Below are 19,548 nucleotides of genomic sequence, written 5' to 3'. Positions count from 1 at the left end.
TCTTCTCAGCTTTCTTTGCTTGTGTCAGTTCGTCATGTTGGGCTTGCTGTGAACGTTTTGAGAGAAAACTGTGATAATGAACCACAGTTCTGCGTGAGTTAAATGCTCCACGTTGAGTTTCGTTTCACACCTCTCTCCTGTACATATGCACACGTTTGCTTGTCCCCACTTGCACAATGTGCAGCGCTGCAGGGAACTGGCGCATTCAGAGTGACAAAAAACGAAAAGCCAGCAAAGTCAGGTGGCCTTGACTTCAATAAAGACGGAAACCAGTTATTTACCAGAACTTTGTAAATGGTAAATTTTTAAATTTTAAATTTTTATTTAATTTTTATTAATTATCTCTGTAAATGAATCAAATCAAATAAGCGCACATAGAAAGAAGTAAATCAGACGGTACGGTCCTAATTAAGGTTTTAATTCAGATTTGATGGTTAGGCTGGTTAAAAGTTAGTAGCAGCGTTATGGCAACAAGTGACCTCACGAGTATAGAAAAACTAACGTCTTTGCGCGTGCGAGTGGGCGTGTCAATGGCGCCCCTGGAAGTGGGCGGAGCCATCGGACCAACTACTGCCTGCGAAAGGACTGAAACTTTTACAATTCAACAACACCGGTGTGTTTTTAAATTCCGTTTTACGCCGCTACACGATGTGCGACTGGCTTTGGCTGTCTCATTATGAGGTAAAGACTGATCGCTTATCTCATATTGGTGCTAATTAATAGAAGAACAAACTTTCGTATTAAACTAGCTGTAATGTTCTTACTGACATTTTGGCTACGTACAGTACGACATCACCGTTAGCTTCCACGGCTACAAATTAGTGAATCCAACAGAGATGATTATGTAGCAAAAGATGGCTAAGTCACACATCAGAGGGGAGTGAATCCCCATGTTCTTACTGTGCTGTATTTGTGAAACTAGTTTTAAAACTAGTTCGCTCTAACGTCACTGTTAACTGTTGAATAGCTAACTATTAACTCCAACAAAGCCAGTGCTAGACCAACATACCTCAAACAGACTAAAGCCTGGCTGCAGTGAATGGACATGTGTTTCTTTGTGTTGCCCACAGACACTAGAGCCCCGGGTCCAAATGTAATGGCCACACTAAGGTCAAGGTGGCTTCTGTCCATCTTGCTGTTCAGTCTACCACATTGCTTTGCGAACTCCGGTAGGTCCATTCCAGAGTCTGCTTACTAATTACAAGTACAGTTCTTCTTCCCAGGTGCCTGTCCTGTGCATTTTTTTGTTCATACTGTCCTATTTTTAAACTAAATATATTTGATAAGTATCCTACAGGTATTAGGTATTTTATATGTTGATTCCTAAATTTAAAAGTTTGCTAAAGCGGGCTTTGTTGTGTTCCTACTTATTGCGTAGTGTTGTTTTTTATTTTGAGCCTTAAGATGATTTTTGTAACCACTAAATAAATTGAATTAAATTTACTGATGCCTCTAACCCTACCACCTACTACCACTACTACTACTACTACTACTACTACGTATTACTACTTTTCATTTTCCTTTAAGTGGTTAAGTGTTGGTCATAATAAAGGATGACCTAATTGTTTAATATGCTTTGCATTTTTCTATTTATATGATTATATAATGGCATCATTTACATATGCGTGCAGGGTAAGCTGTCATTTGTAAACTGGGGGTGAATGGTTTTGTATTTTGTCTTTACTGAAGAGGAAGTAGTGACAAAGAATGTGTACATGTGATTTGGACCACAAAGATTAAAGTGCTCATTTCCTGTTACTGGCAGCGTGTTTCCCTGAAAGGTGTTGAGTATGAGTTAAACTGATCACAGCTAGATGTGTATGGGCTTACAAGAAATGGGTAAAGGTGACAGTCTTGTGATGATTAGAAAATAATGGTTTGTAGTTTTTTGGGGATAGATAGATACATATATGTAATAAGTTATTTGTGAATTTACCTTGTGGTCAATCTCAGATATATATCTGTTGCTTTCTAGTTTTTTTTTCATAATATTTCTGATATAGTTATGGCTTCTTTCTCTGATCAATTTATCTTACTAATTTGAAATGAAAATGAATATATTGATTGTAAATCAATTCAGTATGTTTTTTTATTTATTAAAGATCAATTCACAGTAATCTTTACATTTCTATCTGCAAATTGTAGTGTAAGTTTTTTTTTTTTTTTTTATTTCTTCAGTCTATAGTACTTTGTTTGTATGACTCATTATCCTGGAAGTGTCACAGTAGCTCAGTGCCCCTCAGTACCAGTACATTGTGTCTCAATGTGGAATCATTTTGGAATACACTTTTCAGTATGTGAAATTTTCTGCTCCTTAATGCTGTATAAGCCAATAGAAGCTCTTACTGTCTTACCGATAACATTTAGGAATCTGGTACTAGTAGTAGTTGAGAGCTAACAAATTATTATATTTTTTAGTTTCCCCTACTCCTCCTTCTGATCCTGACTGCTTTTTCCCATGTGATGAAAACACCTGTGAAGTGAATATTCAATGTACTTGGGATCCCAGGTTGGACCCTCAGTTCCCAAGTAACTACAGCCTGCACTGGGAGACTGCAAACAGCGGGTATAAACAGCCTTTACATCTTCATTGTCCTAATCTTCAGAGCTTTACAGTTTTGATGACAATAATGTGAAAACGTAATCTTCAGACGATAGCTCTTTTGGGTTCATTTGACCTCTTTGATCTTTCTCACTTTGTCCTTCACTTCCAGGGAGGGTTATGTGATCAGCGAAACCAGGTGGAATGGTTCTATCCGTCGTGAAGACTTTCAAAGGAATGAAGAGCTTCATGTTTGGGTTGAAGCTAAGAACCAAAATGGGTCTGCCAGATCTCAGAAGGTTACATTTAACACAGAAGATATCAGTAAGTCAACCCCTAAACTACTTCAATTGGCAATGATGGTATTGTTTATATTTTAAAGTTTTTAAAGTGCCAAGTAATATTTATTGTTAATGGGTTTGTGTTTCAGACAAACCACCTCCTCCCGAGATCCACCACCAGGAGCCATTAGAAATTGAGTGGAATTCTACATGTCAGACTCACCTTCCTATCAAATCTTGTGAGGTTCGGTATCGGACTGAGGCGAATCCAGTATGGCTTCCGGTATCTCTTTTTTTTATTTTTTGTCTTAATTTTATTGTCATTTCCCCCCATTGTGTTGCAATGTATCTTGGCAGCAATTACAGTCACACAAAAAAGGATGAGTAAATAAATAAATCTCCTGAAAAAAACTTTTTTTTTGTTTTAGAGAAACAACTTTAAACTGGTAATTGCTTAAGCCTTTTTCTGACCAAATCCTTGCTCAAGCTCTTTTCCTCTTCTTCAAAGCCTGAGGATGGGTTCATAAGGAGCTACGCTTTGGAGGGAAATCAGTCCTGCATAGTCTACGAGATTCAAGTTCGCTGTGCATGTGAAAAAGGGAAGACAAGTAACTGGAGTAAAATCCTCAGAGTACCGTTCCTAGAGAAAGGTAAGTTTCATCTATGACATGGTCTTAAATCAGTGTTTTGTTAAAAAGGGGAATTATTTGGTGATTGTGTATTATTAAGCCACTCAGTACAGTAAATACAGTAAAAAGTAAAAGGAGCTAAACAACCAGCTTACTCTTTATATTTAGCTAGAGTAACTGTAACAGCACTATCATTTGGACAAAACATTTTGTCTAACAGTTGAACAGAAACCCAAAGCAAGAAATTAAATGGGTTTCAGTTCCCTAAATTGAAACTATTCAATTGTGTTGAAACGTGACCATACCTTTCCTTTTACTTTTACTTTTGAATCAAATGGCACAGTCCATTTTAGTAACAGTACCCTCAAAAATAACCATGATAGCGATTGGTTTTGCTAAATATAGAGTTGCATACAGTAAGTCTCTGTTGTTCATTTGCTCCTTTTATTCAGTCCCCTCTGGGCAGCTAGACATATGGACAGACTGTGGGTCTTTCCCTACAGGCTTTGACTGTGTTCTGATGTTGAAAGTAAGCAAAGAATTATCCACAATAAATACTCATTTTGAATCATTTAAAGTTGTCCGTCTTGCAGACTTTCACTTCACTGTCCTCTTTGATTTTATCCCATGCAGAAACTTCCTGTATCTCAGACCTGTGGCACCGTTCTGAAATACGAAATCAAATTGTCTTACAAAAATGCCACCGTGTTGCCATTGAATGTGTCAGCAGAAGGACCAAGCAGTCAACTGGTGTGTGATGGGATGCTGTGCTACCTCAACACCTCTCTTAAAGATGTGTCATCAGTCAGCGCATCAGTGTTCAACAGCCATGGTGGCACTGTTCCTGCTTATATAGCAATGCCAGTACAAGGTATCAACTGCCCTGACTCTCAAAAAAATAATTAGCATTTTAATAAATACCTTTTGCAGATATTGAGCTGTGGGGAATATTGCAGTGTTCAAAGTTCCTTGACCCTGCTCTGTAACTATACATTGTGACTGCTAGAAATCATTTGTTTTTCTTTCAAAGATAAAGAGAGAGATGAACAAACTTTTGATGCCAAGATGGATGAAGAAAACCTCACTGTGTCCTGGGATCTGACCCCTCACCTTTCTTATAACTTAAGTGAAATTGTAGTACAATACAAACAAGCAGGGCGTCCCCCAGGCCAAGGATTTGACTGGATCAAAGTGAACAAGTCAAAAACTGGATATTTCAAAGGTTTGTTTTTATAGGTTACTTTCATACATGTAGCACAACCGAGGAGGTTATTTTTGTACCTTAATGATTGAATTTAAAAAAAAATAGAGTGTGTGTTTCTTTGCTTTTGGATTTGAAAAATCCATTATTTTGTTTGGGTAATTTGTTTTACCCTCTACTCTGTTGTGTGTCTCCATCTACAGGTCACTTTAACAAACTGACACCATACATCGTGTCACTGTTTACAGTATCACAGAGCAGAGAAATCTATCGTCTCTCATCCGTTATTGCTTATGCTTCGCAAGGAAGTAAGTATTTATTGATTTCTTTATTCTTAGAAGTTTCTCCCTTAACTGTGTCCTCTTATCTCTTCTCATAATGAAATAAATAATAACTTGGAAACCCTCTTTTCTTATTTCCTTTAAGCTCCTCCCCAAGTTCCATCATTTAGAGTGTTTTCTATTGCTGCCACTCATGTGACCTTGTTTTGGGAGTCCATCCCACTGTCTCAGCAGAATGGGGTGATCCAGTACTACCAAATAGGAGTTGATGAACACAATGGTACAATTCTCTATTTTATTGCAGCAACAGACACAGATGTGTCCAATACTTGTCAAAACTGATTACATTCCCAAAAATCACTGTTGTACTTTGCCTGCTGCTCACCAGCATCGCTGAGCCAGTGTACATCGTCACATAGCAGCTCAAAAGAACAGGGAAAAAGATAAATTGCAAATTAACACACTACAGTGACATTATATGTATTTGTTTGATTTGTGTCTGTTAACTGTTCCTTGAATGCAAACTGACACCAGACATTTTACTGTTCTAGTGCACAACGTGAAATCAGCCACTTGGTATCAAAATTATACCTTTGATGTAAATCATCTGAATCCAGACCAGGATTATAAAGTGTGGATTAGAGCTGTGACTGCAGCTGGACCTGGAGAAAATAATACAACCAACTTTAAGACAAAGCAGGAAGAAACGTCCGGTACTACTTGCAATCTTATTTGGTTTAATCATTTTTTTCATATTCCTCACATTGACCCTAGGTTGTTTTTATCTCTCCTTCTCCTTCAGGGTATATAATTATCTTATGTTTTGTACTGGCAATAAGTGTGATTTTTGTATTTGCTGTATTCAGGTAAGATAATAATTAGCTTACACATGCTATTAATCACTTTTCTATATCTTTGTTCTCATATTCTTGGCTCACAGTAGGCAATGATACTATTTGTTACTATTTGTTTCTTTTTGTATGTAAACACCATGCGACAATTTAGTGTTTCATAATTTTTTATAACTTTTAATAATATTGAAAGTAATTTACTTGACACATTACGTGTTATGTCAAAATGTTAATGTTAATATTAAACCTAACAATTTTAACTTGTCTTTTGGAATTCAGGCTTTGATTATAAAAAATTACTTTTTTATTCTCATATTTAGTTTGTATCGAGGAGAAAGAAAAGCATGTTCGTCGTTGCTGCATGTTTTGTGTAAAAAAGTGCCAGATCCCCGCAATAGCCGCATATGCAGAAACATGAAGCCCCAGGTGAGGATTGGTTTCCAAGTTTTATATTGTTTATAAGTTTACTTCACCACAGTAACTAATAATCATTTCTAAAATCACGATTTCAAATATAGTCTATAGTCAAGTTTCTACTTGTGTATTAATAAAAAATGTTGTCCCTCTAGAATAATGACTCTTCGGCATGGATTTGTAAACCCGCGTATGAGCCGAATCCCGAGATTGTGGAATTGGAAATTGTTGAAGATCAACCTGGGGCTTCTAAGTCTGCACAAAAGAAAACATCTATCCTGAATGGACATGTGTCAACACTGGAAGATAGATGTTCACAGAACAGTCAGGAAACTCAGAAAGAGGATGTTATCACAGAAGACTGTGACAGAACTGCCCATAGATATGAAAGAGAGGAGTACAGTAAAATGGTTGACTCTGATGAGGAGAAGGAGAAAGTAGGAGAGGAAGACAGTGATGATTGTTCAGATTCATCAGATGAAGACTTTACTTCAGGTTATGAAAAGCACTTCATGCCCACTGTTAGGGAAATACTGGAAGTGTCATGATGTCCCTATGTTTGATGATCAATATTCTAATGAGATATGGATATGTTTTTTCTGTGCAAAATATGTTTAGTATGAAACACTTTCTTTGTAGTGTATTTTTTCTACAAGGTCTTGATTTTTATGAGATTTATGAAGCTAATGACGTGTACTATTTGGTTGTTTTTTGTCTTACGTTTTCTATTTCAAGTCCATCTCATTTTTTATGACTTATGGTGAGCAACGTGCAAAATTGACAAAAATGCATGGATACACTGACAGTTGGATGTGATCTAATTCACACACAATGTATAAGCATCTTAAGTACAATAAAACATTGAGTTTGCAACAGTACTTTGGCATTTTAAGTAGTATTAAACACATTTTTAAAGATGTTTGTGAAACTCATGTTAAATGTTGTATTTTAAGTGTCATGTTTGATTAAATAAACTATTTTAACAAGCATCTGGCAAAGTATCACAAAGCTTGTATCAGCACTGTTGCATTACAAAAAAATTATCATGTAGCCACATTATCACAGTTAGTGCTAATAACAGCACACATGAAGTCACATCTATCTATAATCCACATACTACCTGATAATAACAGGGATGATACTGTGGATACCGCTATTAAAAATATGCATAATAACTGTAACGTTTTATGTAATCCTTATTGACTTCATGTCTTTTTATGTTTTATGTGTGCGTTTGGCTTAGTTGGAACTTTATGCAAATTATTATTTTAACACAAACTAACGCCTTGTAATCTCGCGTTAGTTAAATGAGTGCCGAACGGAAGCCGCCATAGGTCAATTGCAATCGGCGTGCTCATTTGAACAAGAAGAACCGCTGCGAACCACGGGAGCAGAGCGGCCTAGTACTGTTAATTCAACTTTCAAGTCAATATTGTATGTATAGTTGTTTTTCCGTTTGTGCTTTAGCCGAACGCTTTAGGCATTATTTTATGTAACGTCGATCAGGCCGCCTCGCTGGGTAAGGTATTCCCAAAAAGCTAATATCAGGGTTTGGCGTTATGTAGCATTAGCCTGGCTACTAGCATTAGCATTGTCAGCGAAACGGTATGACCAGGCATCTTAGCGGCTAACGGCAGGGTTCAAAACGTGTTCGTCGAGTTTCTACCTATTCTTGGTTGGCAACGTTGTGTTACCCGTGATGCTTTACGTACTGACACAAAGGCTCGCTAACTGTATACGGATGGCTCTGTCTAGAGGTCATTGTTTTTAATTTAAGGCTTTTATTTGCGTTTTTTTCCCACCGGGCGAACGCAGCCCGCAACTCTGCTGACCAGGCCTGCTCGCGAAACAACTTCAGTCGCTCCTGGTAATTAGCACAGCTGCATGCGGGTCTTCCAATAAGCTTATCAAATTGATCCATATGATTTGTTACTAAGAGACCAAACTAATCGCTGGACTTAAATGCGTGTAACACAAGGTAGCGCCGACGACTAGCTTGAAGCCGCACACGTTTGTGCCAAATAGCTATCTCCATAACTTTGTTCACTCTCTGACCCACGACGCGCGAGGGCGGCCTCGCCGGTTAGCTATCCGTCCCCTGCACGTGCGTTGTGCTATATATTTGGAAATCTGAGGGACATAATTTTAAGTGTAAAGCATTTCCGTTACCCATATCGGGCCCGTGACGTGGGGGTGGGGATAGGATTAACTTGGAGCGCTTAAGCCGGGTCACAGAGATTTTAGCTGGTCGCGCTGTCTCCTGTCCTCGTTTTGGTGCCGCAAGCCGATTTCTGACTACGCTTTAATGTGCTGCCGTGTAGGCTTTAGTTTTTGCTCAGCCGCAGCTTGCGGGGATCTGCTTGCTTGGTCGTGAAATTGACCCTACCCAGTAGTGGGTCCTTCCACCTTGAACCTAGACCATGTGCGTGTTCCGCTACCCCCATGCACGCTGGCTGCCTGTAGGTCTTTGTTTTCTTCAACCATTTGCTTCCTCTGTGGACTGCGTACAGTTAGCAGTCTGTAGTTTTTACTGGGCTCTTTTTATTGGTGTATATTGATTAATTTTTTGTAACTAAACGATTGATTACTCAGTTTGGTTATGTAAAAGTTCTCCAATTGTGTTTTGCATTTGAAATCTCGACTTTGCATTCAGTTGACCTGGATCTATTGTAATTTTAAATTTGCATGTGGTCTCTAGAGGTGATGCATTAAAAACACCTGACTGTGACTGATGGCTTTTGTATTCATACTGTCTGATCTAGAGACCATTTGTCCATAAGTAATAAGTAACTAATTATATGCTGTACAACTAAAGTGATACTGATTTTGTGTGTTTTTCAGGATGGAGTGGCAGCCAGATGAGCAGGGACTTCAGCAGGTCCTCCAACTGCTCAAGGATTCACAATCACCCAACACAGTCACACAAAGAGCTGTCCAACAAGTATCCTACTGCAATGTGCTTTTTATGACTGTACTAAGATTAATGTGTTTTTTTTTTTTTACACTACTACAGTTGTTGCTAGTGAAGAGAGACCTGTTGAGGATTTTTCTGGGGTAGTCCAGAGTGTAGTGGGTGGACAGGTGTTTGTGCCAGCATACCAAGCTCTGAAATTTGACACTTGAGTCAGCTGCAAACTGTAAAATTGTAAGATATTACTTATCACCGACTTAAAGGTTAGGCGTTTTTTTTTTTAACGTTAAATGAACCTTAACTGCATTGCTAGAAACTCGAACAACTAAACCAGTTTCCTGATTTCAACAATTATCTCATCTTCGTCCTCACACGGCTCAGAACTGAAGGTCTGTCTCGTGTGTCTCAGCTATCGTACATGTAGGACATGTTTGTCTGCTTTTTGAACATTGTCCATTTTAACAAATAAATCTTTTTTTTAGATGAGCCAACTCGATCTCTAAGCGGTCTGATTTTGAAGAATAATGTCAAAGCCCACTACCAAAACTTTCCCCAAGGAGTTGCTGACTTCGTCAAGCAGGAATGTCTCAACAACATCGGCGACCCCTCGCCACTCATCCGTGCAACAATTGGTGAGTTTATTTTCTTGATGATATGAATGATCTTCATGCTTCCTTTCCTTGTTAAAATCCCTTTCCCAAATAGAGATCAAATGCAAGTAAATGAATCTCTACTACTTTTGCTGCTGTTTGTCCTTGTAAGGGAGTCTGTTCTCAAACTAGCATGGAGCCCGACAACATACACTTTCAGTGGCATTGTACATTAAGATTTCACATGCAGAAGTTCATTTGATTGATTTAAAATTTATTCCAGTAGAAATAGAGGGCTCTTTGAAAACTGAGTAGCTCTTCTCACATTTATTAGCTGAGAAAATGATTGTATTTAGATTATTGTAAAGTAAAACATATAAACCACTCAATAGGATGAAATGAAAATCTTCATTGTTACACTCTGGAAGTGATGCATAAAAACATCTGACTACCCATGAAGGTGTATGTATTCATACTGTCTGATCCAGAGCTACGCTCTTGATAACTCAGCATGCTCTTATTAATTAGGAATTGCTCATCCTATTGAACCTTTTTTTTGTGGTATTCTTTTAGGCATCCTTATTACTACTATTGCCTCTAAGGGAGAGCTTCAGACATGGCCTGAGTTGCTGCCCCAACTATGCAACTTGCTCAACTCTGAGGACTACAACACGTGCGAGGTTTGCACTATCCCTGTCTGCCCTTTTACTGTTTAGCATTTTTCAAAAAGGTGTAAAAAGCAGAGCTCCACACACCCTAACCTGTGATTAATAGATTAATACACAGGTGTGGCCTTGGGTATATTGCACATTGCTGAGACAACTAAGCATTAATGTCAGATATTTGTGGTTATACATTACTTTATTCCATCCAAGAAAATTATGAAACATATGTCGAAACAAAGATGCAAAAGTTTTATTTAGTTTTATTCTTTGGAATCCAGAGACCCTTTTTTTATAAAATAGCTGTTATTTCCAAAATGTCTTGAATTAGTTCTCAAGTATTGAGCTGAGTGTCATGTCTGTTTCTCGCATTCAGTACCTGTGCACCAGTTTTATTTTCTGATGCAGTCTCATTCTCTCCCCTGTGTCCCTGTATGTTTGCGTTTGATTTGACAGCCTCTCTGTGTATGTCCGTGTCTCAGGGCTCGTTTGGAGCACTGCAGAAGATCTGCGAAGACTCGTCTGAGCTGCTGGACAGTGACGCTCTGAACAGACCCCTCAACATAATGATACCTAAATTCCTTCAGTTCTTCAAGCACTGCAGCCCCAAGATTAGGTATGAGAGAAGGATTCCTTTTTCATTGTCTTGTCATTAACATCTGGGTGGGATGCATACTTATATCTGACTGACCGTGAAGGTTTTTACTCATACTGTCTGATCCAGATAAAATACAGCATGTACCTCACTGACACAGCTGTGGTGGACTTGTCTCATAATGTTCCTCTGTCCCCCTGTCATTCACAGATCCCATGCTATAGCTTGTGTGAATCAGTTCATCATCGGCAGAGCCCAGGCTCTGATGGATAACATCGACACGTTCATTGAGGTAAACTGTGTACAAATACTGGGATAAAGCTCATAATATAAAAACAATAACCGCCGTACATTATTGCTTGTCAGTCTATTTAAAGTACTTTGTGTCCTTCATCACTAGAGCCTGTTTGCACTGGCAGCGGATGAGGACTCTGAGGTCCGAAAAAATGTATGCCGAGCCCTGGTCATGCTACTGGAGGTCCGCATTGACCGCCTCATCCCCCACATGCACAGCATCATCCAGGTAAGTGCTGGAACATATCCCAATCACTATGTATGATCTGTATGTGTATCTGGACATGATGACAAACCCAGCTCATTGATTTATAATGATGCTTCTAGTTCCTATAATTTCTGATCCAGCTCCTCCAGGGTTCTGCACTAAACTGTTGCATAATAGTGGTTTTGTTCTCTGTGACTTTTCAGTCTCTAACAAACGCCCACCTTTCTTCACAGTACATGCTGCAGCGCACCCAGGACCCTGATGAAAATGTGGCTTTGGAGGCCTGTGAGTTCTGGCTGACTCTAGCAGAGCAACCGATCTGTAAAGAGATGCTGTCTGGCCACTTAGTGCAGTGAGTAGCACTTAAACTAATGCTCAAGTAATATGTTTAAATAAATATTCATCATATTGTTATATATTTTTTTCTGTACAGATTGATTCCTATCTTGGTAAATGGGATGAAGTACTCGGAGATAGACATCATTCTGTTAAAGGTAAGCTTTCTCACAGCCCTTCCTCATACAGGAATGTGTTTTTATGCACTATGTGCTCTGTTTCTTTTGTAGGTAATAAATTTAAAATTTCAATCAAATACAGGAACTACACAAACATCCACTGCAGTATCCAAAAAGAGGAATATGTTTAATAAAAGTACAATCTCTCTGCGTTTGTCTGGCCAGGGTGACGTGGAGGAGGACGAGGCAGTACCGGATAGCGATCAAGACATAAAACCTCGTTTCCACAAGTCGAGGACTGTCACCTTGCAGCACGAGGGAGGAGAGGACGAAGAGGATGAGGACATTGAAGATGATGACGACGATGATGACGACACATTGTCTGACTGGAACCTACGTAAGTGTTTAGAGACTGGTAGCTTTTGTTACATAATGTTTTGCAGAGCATATCTAGTGTTGTTTGACTTTTTGAGTGAAACATTGGTGCAGGATGTACAGCGTGTAATTAAGTCTCTCTCTGATGCAGGAAAGTGTTCAGCTGCAGCCTTGGACGTGCTGGCAAATGTGTTCCGTGACGAGCTGTTGCCCCACCTCTTACCGCTCCTCAAAGGCCTGCTTTTCCACCCAGACTGGGTCATTAAGGAGTCTGGCATTTTGGTGTTGGGAGCCATAGCTGAGGGTAAGACAGACATTGGTCTTTTGTACATACAAAGATTTCACCAGTCATAACTTTGAGTTGTTTAATTGTTCAAAAATATATATACAATAATGTATATTTGTGCCCTGCTCTGTGCATCCCTACATACGCCAGGCTGCATGCAAGGTATGATCCCCTACCTACCAGAGCTGATCCCTCACCTCATCCAGTGTCTCTGCGACAAGAAGGCCTTGGTGCGCTCCATAGCCTGCTGGACCCTTAGTCGCTATGCACATTGGGTGGTTTCCCAGCCCCCTGACTCCTACCTCAAGCCACTAATGACGGAGCTTCTGAAACGAATCCTAGATGGCAACAAGAGAGTGCAGGAGGCAGCCTGCAGGTGAGCAGCTTCATACTCCACCTTGCTTCAAATGTGGAAATGATGACAAACCCAGCTCATTGATTTACAATGATACATTTTGTTCCCATATTTATATCTGATCCACTTCCTCTGCTTATTACTCCTTTTGTGGAAAGAACTCTATGTATAGATAAAATATTAACATGACATTCTATCTTTTTTATTTTCTCTCAGTGCTTTTGCCACACTGGAGGAGGAGGCATGCACAGAGCTTGTGCCCTACCTGAGCTTTATTCTGGACACACTGGTCTTTGCCTTTGGGAAGTACCAGCACAAGAATCTTCTTATTCTTTATGATGCCATAGGAACTCTAGCAGACTCTGTGGGGCACCACCTCAATCAGCCGGTGAGTTTGTCCTAAATGTAGACCAGCAGCATCTGCATGTTTTTAATAATATGTAATTGGTGTTTTGTAAAACCTTGAACAGAGTTTTAAAAATTGTGACCCAATTTAATGTTTCTCAGGAGTACATTCAGAAGTTGATGCCTCCTCTTATTGCCAAATGGAATGAGCTGAAGGATGAAGATAAGGATCTTTTCCCCCTACTTGAGGTGAGTTGGATTTATATTTTATAGTTTTTTCTTTTTTGGTCCTTTGTCCTTTTTTTGTGACAGACAAATATTCTCAAACATATTTTCATGTTTTGCAGTGTCTGTCATCAGTAGCCACGGCCCTGCAGAGTGGGTTTCTGCCTTATTGTGAGCCTGTGTATCAGCGCTGCGTCACTCTAGTTCAGAAGACGCTAGCTCAGGCCATGGTGAGGACGCGCGCGCGCGCACACACGTACACAAACGCACACACAATGCACTGTGTACATCGTGTTTATTTTCAGGGGAGATATATTGAAAGTTATCTTCTTTCTGCATAGATGTACAACCAGCATCCAGACCAGTATGAGGCTCCTGACAAGGATTTCATGATTGTAGCCCTGGATCTGCTGAGCGGCTTAGCTGAGGGCTTGGGGGCCCATGTGGAACAGCTCGTGGCACGCTCCAACATCATGACGCTGCTGTTTCAGTGCATGCAGGTATAGTGTGGTTTGCTTTAAATAGTAATCTGAAATTTTAGATCCAAAATGTGATACGGATTCACTAAACACACAAATGTCTATTTGTATTGCAGGACACTATGCCTGAAGTGAGACAGAGCTCCTTTGCATTACTGGGTGATTTAACCAAGGCATGTTTCCTCCATGTGAAGCCCTGCATTGGTGAGTTCACCTGTTGATTTTAGTGAATTCCCTATAACAGTAAGTTGTTTTTAGTGATTGTAACAAGCTGTTCCTGTTCTTCCTCAGCTGAGTTCATGCCCATCCTGGGGCTCAACCTGAACCCAGAGTTTATTTCTGTGTGTAACAATGCTACATGGGCCATCGGAGAAATCTCTATGCAAATGGGTAAGAGAGCGGTGTGCAGTTGCTTGAAACAAGCCTGTTTTCTTTGGGTTGAAACAAACTTCTTTTTTTTTTTTCACGTGCCATTCAGCAAAAATGAAAGGTGGACTTAAGAGACTAGGTTTCATGCAGGTGCTGCAAATCATCAACCCCTTACAAAGAGGATTGTAGACCTCCTATAAAAGCAGTAGTTATGGTTTCTTTATAGCCATAGATGAGTCATCTGTCCAACGGCTAAAGATTGGTTAAATATTGATTGCTCAACAGGACATTGATCCAGAGCATATGACTACTGTGGATCGTGGGAACACTTTATATTGGCCACAGTCTTTTTGTATTGTTAAATAATAGGGAAAAATAACCTATGCAAATCTGATCATTCTGTTGTGTAACAAATCTAACCTGGTCTGTGCCTTTTTGGTTGTAAACAAATATGTTCTGACAGGTCAATAAATGCTGGTTCACCCACTCAATGATGATCATTTAGACATTCGAAAGCTGATTACATGGTGCGGATGACTTATGTGTCTGAGAAGTGTGGTAGAGCCTGCATGATCAGTGGATGCAAACAGTGGTTATCGTGCCACAGTTTAACAACCCATACACATCAGATACGGTGCTTTGTGTTTCCCTCCGTGCTGAAGCTGTGCCTTGGCTGCAACTTTAAAAGTGGGTCATGCTGTGTGCTGTGCCCCTCTGTCTGTAACACTTACAAAATCGCAGAGGATCTGAACCCTCTGTATGTTGTGCATGGCCTGACAAGCACTTGTACATGATCTAGCCAGTCCAGTGACTCTGTGATATTCTTTCAGGAACACATATCAAGCAGCAATCAGGGAATTGTCCAGGTGAGCGTAGGGAAGAGATTGACTAAAACCATCCAATATGCCATGTTCAGACCTGCCTATCTCTGTCTATAAGCCTGTATAGCATTGAGCTTTGCAGGATGATTTTGTGTAGTTGTGAAACTGAGTATTGTGGTGCAACATGAACATCTGTGTGGTAATTTTACAAAGGAGTTCTCACCATTACATATCCGTTGTTCATGCCTCATTTTCCTGTGCATGCGTGTCTGTCTGTGTAGGTGCAGAGATGCAGCCTTATGTAGGCATGGTCCTTCCAAACCTGGTGGAGATCATCAACAGACCCAACACACCCAAAACTCTGCTGGAAAATACAGGTGCACACCCAAATATATTTGCTATACATTCAAACTGTTTCATATGTGGTAACATTTTATGGTTACATCAGGAAGTTGAGTTCCTTCAGTTCAGTTTTTTTTTTTTTTTTTTTTTTTTGCAGCCATTACGATCGGCAGACTGGGTTATGTCTGTCCCCAGGAAGTGGCGCCACAGCTGCAGCATTTCATTAGACCATGGTGAGTCACACGTCTAAATGAATGTATAAAAACTTGACTCTTCTACCAAAACAGTTATAACAAAAGTAATCCCATTTTTCTAGGGAAAAAAATTTAGTCTGTTAAGTTTTTTTTTGTGTTTTTTAGGTGCACATCATTGAGGAATATCCGAGATAACGAGGAGAAGGATTCAGCTTTCCGAGGAATCTGTGTAATGATAGGAGTGAACCCTGCAGGAGTGGTGCAGGTGAGCTTTCAATCAGTGGCCTTTTGTTCCCTTATCTCTAGAACCAAACCCAGTCTACTTCAGTGTGTGGTGAAATAACTCTTCTTCTCTTTCTAGGACTTTATTTTCTTTTGTGACGCAGTGGCATCCTGGGTCAACCCTAAAGATGATCTGAGAGACATGTTTTATAAGGTGAATGCCTCCTGGGAGATGTCAGACGGAAGCAGTGCAGATGTTCTTGAACCTAAAACCAAGTGCATGTAAATTATAGATCGTGCTAAAACCTGGAAAGAAACCAAATGTATTTTCCGCATGCTGCCACTATAAATTACGCTTTACTTTTAAGCTAGTGTTAATTAGTAGGATGCTTCAGGAGAAAGGCCTGCTGCTCCCGACCCTTAGCTTTTGAGGAGTCACCCGAGGGTAATTATCACTGTTCTGTCATCATTTAAGATCCTGCATGGCTTTAAGGACCAGGTCGGTGAAGAGAACTGGCAGCAGTTCTCTGAGCAGTTCCCTCCCCTGTTGAAGGAGCGCCTGTCAGCCTGCTACGGTGTCTAACCCAATCTCCCGCTGGTCCACACAGGACACCGACCTGTTAGGTATGTCCAACAGCCGACTCACCACATAAAGCCTGAATGCAAACGTCTTCTGGAAACGATGAAAACACCCAGCTCATTGATAAACAATGATACATTTTGTTCCCAAATATGTTCTGATCCAGACTGCAGTTTTCACTGTACCCATTGCTGTCGACTCTACATGAACTCCTTTGTGTTTTAATCACTTTTCTTCTTTGCTCTGTTTTTCCCAGGTTAATGTAGGGGAGGGTTACTGGGGAACTCATTGCACTGCCCAGATCACGGGGGAGGAAACAAGAGCTGGAGGGAGGACTTGACCCTCAGCGGATGGGCTCCTTACCCCCTGCGCCCTGTGTGTCTCTGAGGGAGGGTGGGAGGAGGGTGGTGGGTGTGGGAAGGTAAACTGGGGATTTGCATATACCTCTCAGATTAAACGCCTCAAATCCTAAATCCAACACACTCTAAAATGACTTTCGCCAACAGCTCCGTAGGGATCCTGGGTAGGCGAGCGCAAAAGAGGTTGGCTTTAACCGCCCCCTCCTCAATTTGATTATTCTGTTAAAACGGCTGGGAGGGGAGGGGGGTGGCAGATAGGTACATAAGGAATTATCTGAACCAGCATAGGGCGCACAGTCCCAAATACCACAATGCACGTAGTCAGTGGTCAGACTAACAGATGTATTTAAACAGACTCGTGCCAGAAGCTAAACGTAACATGCTTTTATGTAATGATGCAGGAATTATATGCACGTTTTTGCACCTTTACAGCGAAACTGCATAAACCATTTAGTGTGCATACACATGGGTCTTATCCTCTTTTCACACACTGCTTAATTTAATTTCTTTTCCTCTTGTTGCTCAATTTCACCTAAATTGTAGGTTTATCTTTTCTAGCTCCCTCATCTGAGGCACAGTAAGATGCAGTAGTTCTGTTTAAGGTTTTACCACTGCAGTACCAAATTAGTGCATGGCATATGATACACCTCCTTAAGTGATGCATGTTTGAGTGAATGTCTGTCTCTCGGTCACTTGATTTATTGCATTAATTGTCCTTAATATCAGGAGGCTGCCATAATTTTGAAGCTGTCGCGTGCTTGGTTCTTCTGTCCTCCCATCTAATCAATGCCCACAAACTACAGTGGAGGCTGTATGTGAACCAGTTGTATGCAGATGATACAGAAATCAGCTTATGTCTGATTTGTTGCAGAGTTTCAAAGCAAAGTTTAATACTGTAGGCAAAACTGAGAATTATATTTGCTGCTGTTTCGTCTTTAGAGTATCTAAAAACAGACTTGACAAGAGACGAGAATAAATTGGTTCATACTAATTTAAATGCACTTTCTTTTGTAAGAAATTCATTTACACACGTAATATACTGATCTTGATAGTTTTCTTTTTTGATAAGTGATTTTAGGATTATAAATGGCTTGCTAATGTAAGCATAATGATAAGGTTAAGCAATGGTTTAATGACTAGGTAAGACTTGAGGCCTCTCAACATAGGTTTTCACTGTAGCTTCTTCAATAGACTGAATAGGATTTGAGAGGGGGGAGACATCTTAAATAACGGATCCCTGTCCCAGTACACCTGTCAATTCATATGTTTGAGGATGTCGATCTGATTATTTTGGTAATCGATGATGGTGATCGTTTGAGCCATTAAGGCTTCTCCTTGTCATAAACATTGCATGCTTTTCAGAGTCTTGCTCTTTTTTGTTTATCATTTTATAAAGTGGACCCCTTTGGAGGGATCTACCTTTTAAGAGCTTTGTCAATGGCGACAACTCATTGCTGGACTAACGGTACTACTCCAGCTTATGATCAAACTAGTGAATGTTGTTGCCATAGATTCACCCGTCAATACTGTGTAGGATATGCCTGGGAAAAAACTTACTCAGAGTCCTAATAGTTTCCTTTGACACTGGTTAGCTTACGTGAGCTTGGTGGTCTTGATCCAGCTTTATCTTCTTGACATTATCCATAGTGGACAGTTGTGATGGATGTATGTGTATGGCTGTTGGTGTTTTATCTTGAAGATGTCTGTGAGTTCTGCTTAGATGTAATTTTGCACCAGTCCTACTCTACAATTCTGTCTATGGTTTAATTTGATCATCAGTTTTGGATGACCAGCTTTCCTAAGCCCCTGAAGTGAAGATTATACCTAAAGTGGAAAATCTCCTGCCTGGTTTCAAACCGAAATGACTTGACTCACCGCTATGGTTTGCATGACACAGTAAGCAATAATGTGATTACTAAATGTGATGGATTTTTGAGCACAAGCGATGGCATCTTCTGCATGAGTGCGATACGGGCTGGCCACGAATTAGACAACAGGCAGGACAGAAATGCTTGGTGCAACATCAAGAGGAGGTTTCAGACCAAGGGCTGTGGCTCCTGCAACAAAGATTTGGTACAATTGAGGCATTACACTCCTCGCAATGTTGTGACACACTAAGCTTTACATACATTTAGATGCAAGTTGTCCAAGATTTTTGTTTTTTTTTCTTTCCCAGTTTTTTGCTCATATGCTCAGTTTTTATTTATTTTAGTTTTTTGTTTTTGTGCTACAACGCACAAAGAGTTTTGGACTTTAAAAGTTTTTTTCTTTTTGTTTTTATTCTTTTTATTTAAAGAATAATTTGTTTTCGTTGTTTTATAGCGGACCATTTAATGTTGCAGGAAGGAGAGTCGGGGCTTGGTGCACACCTGAGGGAGAAATGTGGAAAAACAATTCATGACTTTGTTTCAATCTGATATCAAGGCTGGCAAATGAATTTGATGTACCTTTTTTGCTGAACTGTGGTGCAGGTGGGGTGTTTTCTGAATTATCCCTTTTTATTTAATTTTGTGAATAGGGAAAATAAAGTTTTTTTTCTAGAGAACTTTGAACTTTGTCTGCTTTTGTATTGTTTAATGTAAAAGAAAATAGTAAATATGAACTAAATAAAAACTGTTAAGATTGTTTTAATTTTTAGACGTGAGCTTGCTTTTACTGAGTTTAATGAGCAGTACGGCTCCG

The 19,548-nt window shown here is 39.8% G+C and overlaps 2 protein-coding genes and 1 non-coding gene across 8 annotated transcripts; all 3 read left to right on the top strand.

The window, feature by feature from the left end:
* The first annotated feature begins 521 nt into the window (after positions 1-521).
* il12rb2l (interleukin 12 receptor, beta 2a, like) lies at positions 522-7,186 on the top strand. Its single transcript, XM_029160016.3, has 15 exons — positions 522-681; positions 1,071-1,169; positions 2,419-2,566; positions 2,715-2,866; positions 2,973-3,106; positions 3,332-3,473; positions 3,905-3,981; positions 4,086-4,323; positions 4,483-4,674; positions 4,857-4,961; positions 5,080-5,214; positions 5,486-5,647; positions 5,737-5,800; positions 6,106-6,211; positions 6,355-7,186. The coding sequence occupies exons 2-15, from the start codon at positions 1,097-1,099 to the stop codon at positions 6,745-6,747; spliced, it is 2,121 nt and encodes a 706-aa protein (XP_029015849.1). The 5' UTR covers positions 522-681; positions 1,071-1,096; the 3' UTR covers positions 6,748-7,186.
* A 291-nt stretch (positions 7,187-7,477) lies between these two features.
* Positions 7,478-19,493, top strand: LOC114859991 (transportin-2-like). 6 transcript variants are annotated; one of them, XM_029158172.2, is made up of 26 exons: positions 7,478-7,633; positions 9,041-9,140; positions 9,424-9,499; positions 9,593-9,742; positions 10,274-10,380; positions 10,845-10,978; positions 11,168-11,249; positions 11,358-11,480; positions 11,693-11,811; positions 11,893-11,953; positions 12,140-12,311; positions 12,441-12,593; positions 12,726-12,951; positions 13,147-13,318; positions 13,438-13,524; positions 13,623-13,730; positions 13,842-14,000; positions 14,096-14,183; positions 14,271-14,369; positions 15,179-15,214; positions 15,451-15,546; positions 15,669-15,744; positions 15,871-15,970; positions 16,067-16,141; positions 16,403-16,551; positions 16,764-19,493. In XM_029158172.2, the coding sequence occupies exons 2-25, from the start codon at positions 9,042-9,044 to the stop codon at positions 16,508-16,510; spliced, it is 2,706 nt and encodes a 901-aa protein (XP_029014005.1). In that variant the 5' UTR covers positions 7,478-7,633; position 9,041; the 3' UTR covers positions 16,511-16,551; positions 16,764-19,493. The 6 variants fall into 6 exon arrangements, with proteins under 6 accessions (XP_029014005.1, XP_055366681.1, XP_055366680.1 ...); XM_029158173.3 differs by having other exon boundaries at positions 7,559-7,718; XM_029158174.3 differs by lacking the exon at positions 7,478-7,633 and adding an exon at positions 7,824-8,066.
* Positions 8,894-8,961, top strand: LOC114861173 (small nucleolar RNA SNORD41). Its single transcript, XR_003786724.1, has one exon. It is a non-coding gene; the product is annotated as a small nucleolar RNA SNORD41 (small nucleolar RNA).
* Positions 19,494-19,548: the final 55 nt, after the last annotated feature.

Source organism: Betta splendens, chromosome 8, assembly GCF_900634795.4.
Source record: "Betta splendens chromosome 8, fBetSpl5.4, whole genome shotgun sequence".
NCBI lineage: Eukaryota > Metazoa > Chordata > Actinopteri > Anabantiformes > Osphronemidae > Betta > Betta splendens.
Note: the sequence above shows the minus strand (reverse complement) of the source record. Positions and strands in the feature narration are given on the sequence as shown.

Excerpts from the sequence above, each read along its gene's own strand:
- il12rb2l (XM_029160016.3), top strand. The coding sequence starts at position 1,097 with ATGGCCACACTAAGGTCAAGGTGGCTTCTGTCCATCTTGCTGTTCAGT. Across the intron at positions 3,982-4,085 it reads ACTGTGTTCTGATGTTGAAA|AAACTTCCTGTATCTCAGAC; the intron begins GTAAGCAAAGAA and ends TATCCCATGCAG. Across the intron at positions 4,675-4,856 it reads AAAAACTGGATATTTCAAAG|GTCACTTTAACAAACTGACA; the intron begins GTTTGTTTTTAT and ends CTCCATCTACAG.
- LOC114859991 (XM_029158172.2), top strand. The coding sequence starts at position 9,042 with ATGGAGTGGCAGCCAGATGAGCAGGGACTTCAGCAGGTCCTCCAACTG. Across the intron at positions 9,141-9,423 it reads CACAAAGAGCTGTCCAACAA|AAACTCGAACAACTAAACCA; the intron begins GTATCCTACTGC and ends CTGCATTGCTAG. Across the intron at positions 13,731-13,841 it reads AGACGCTAGCTCAGGCCATG|ATGTACAACCAGCATCCAGA; the intron begins GTGAGGACGCGC and ends CTTTCTGCATAG.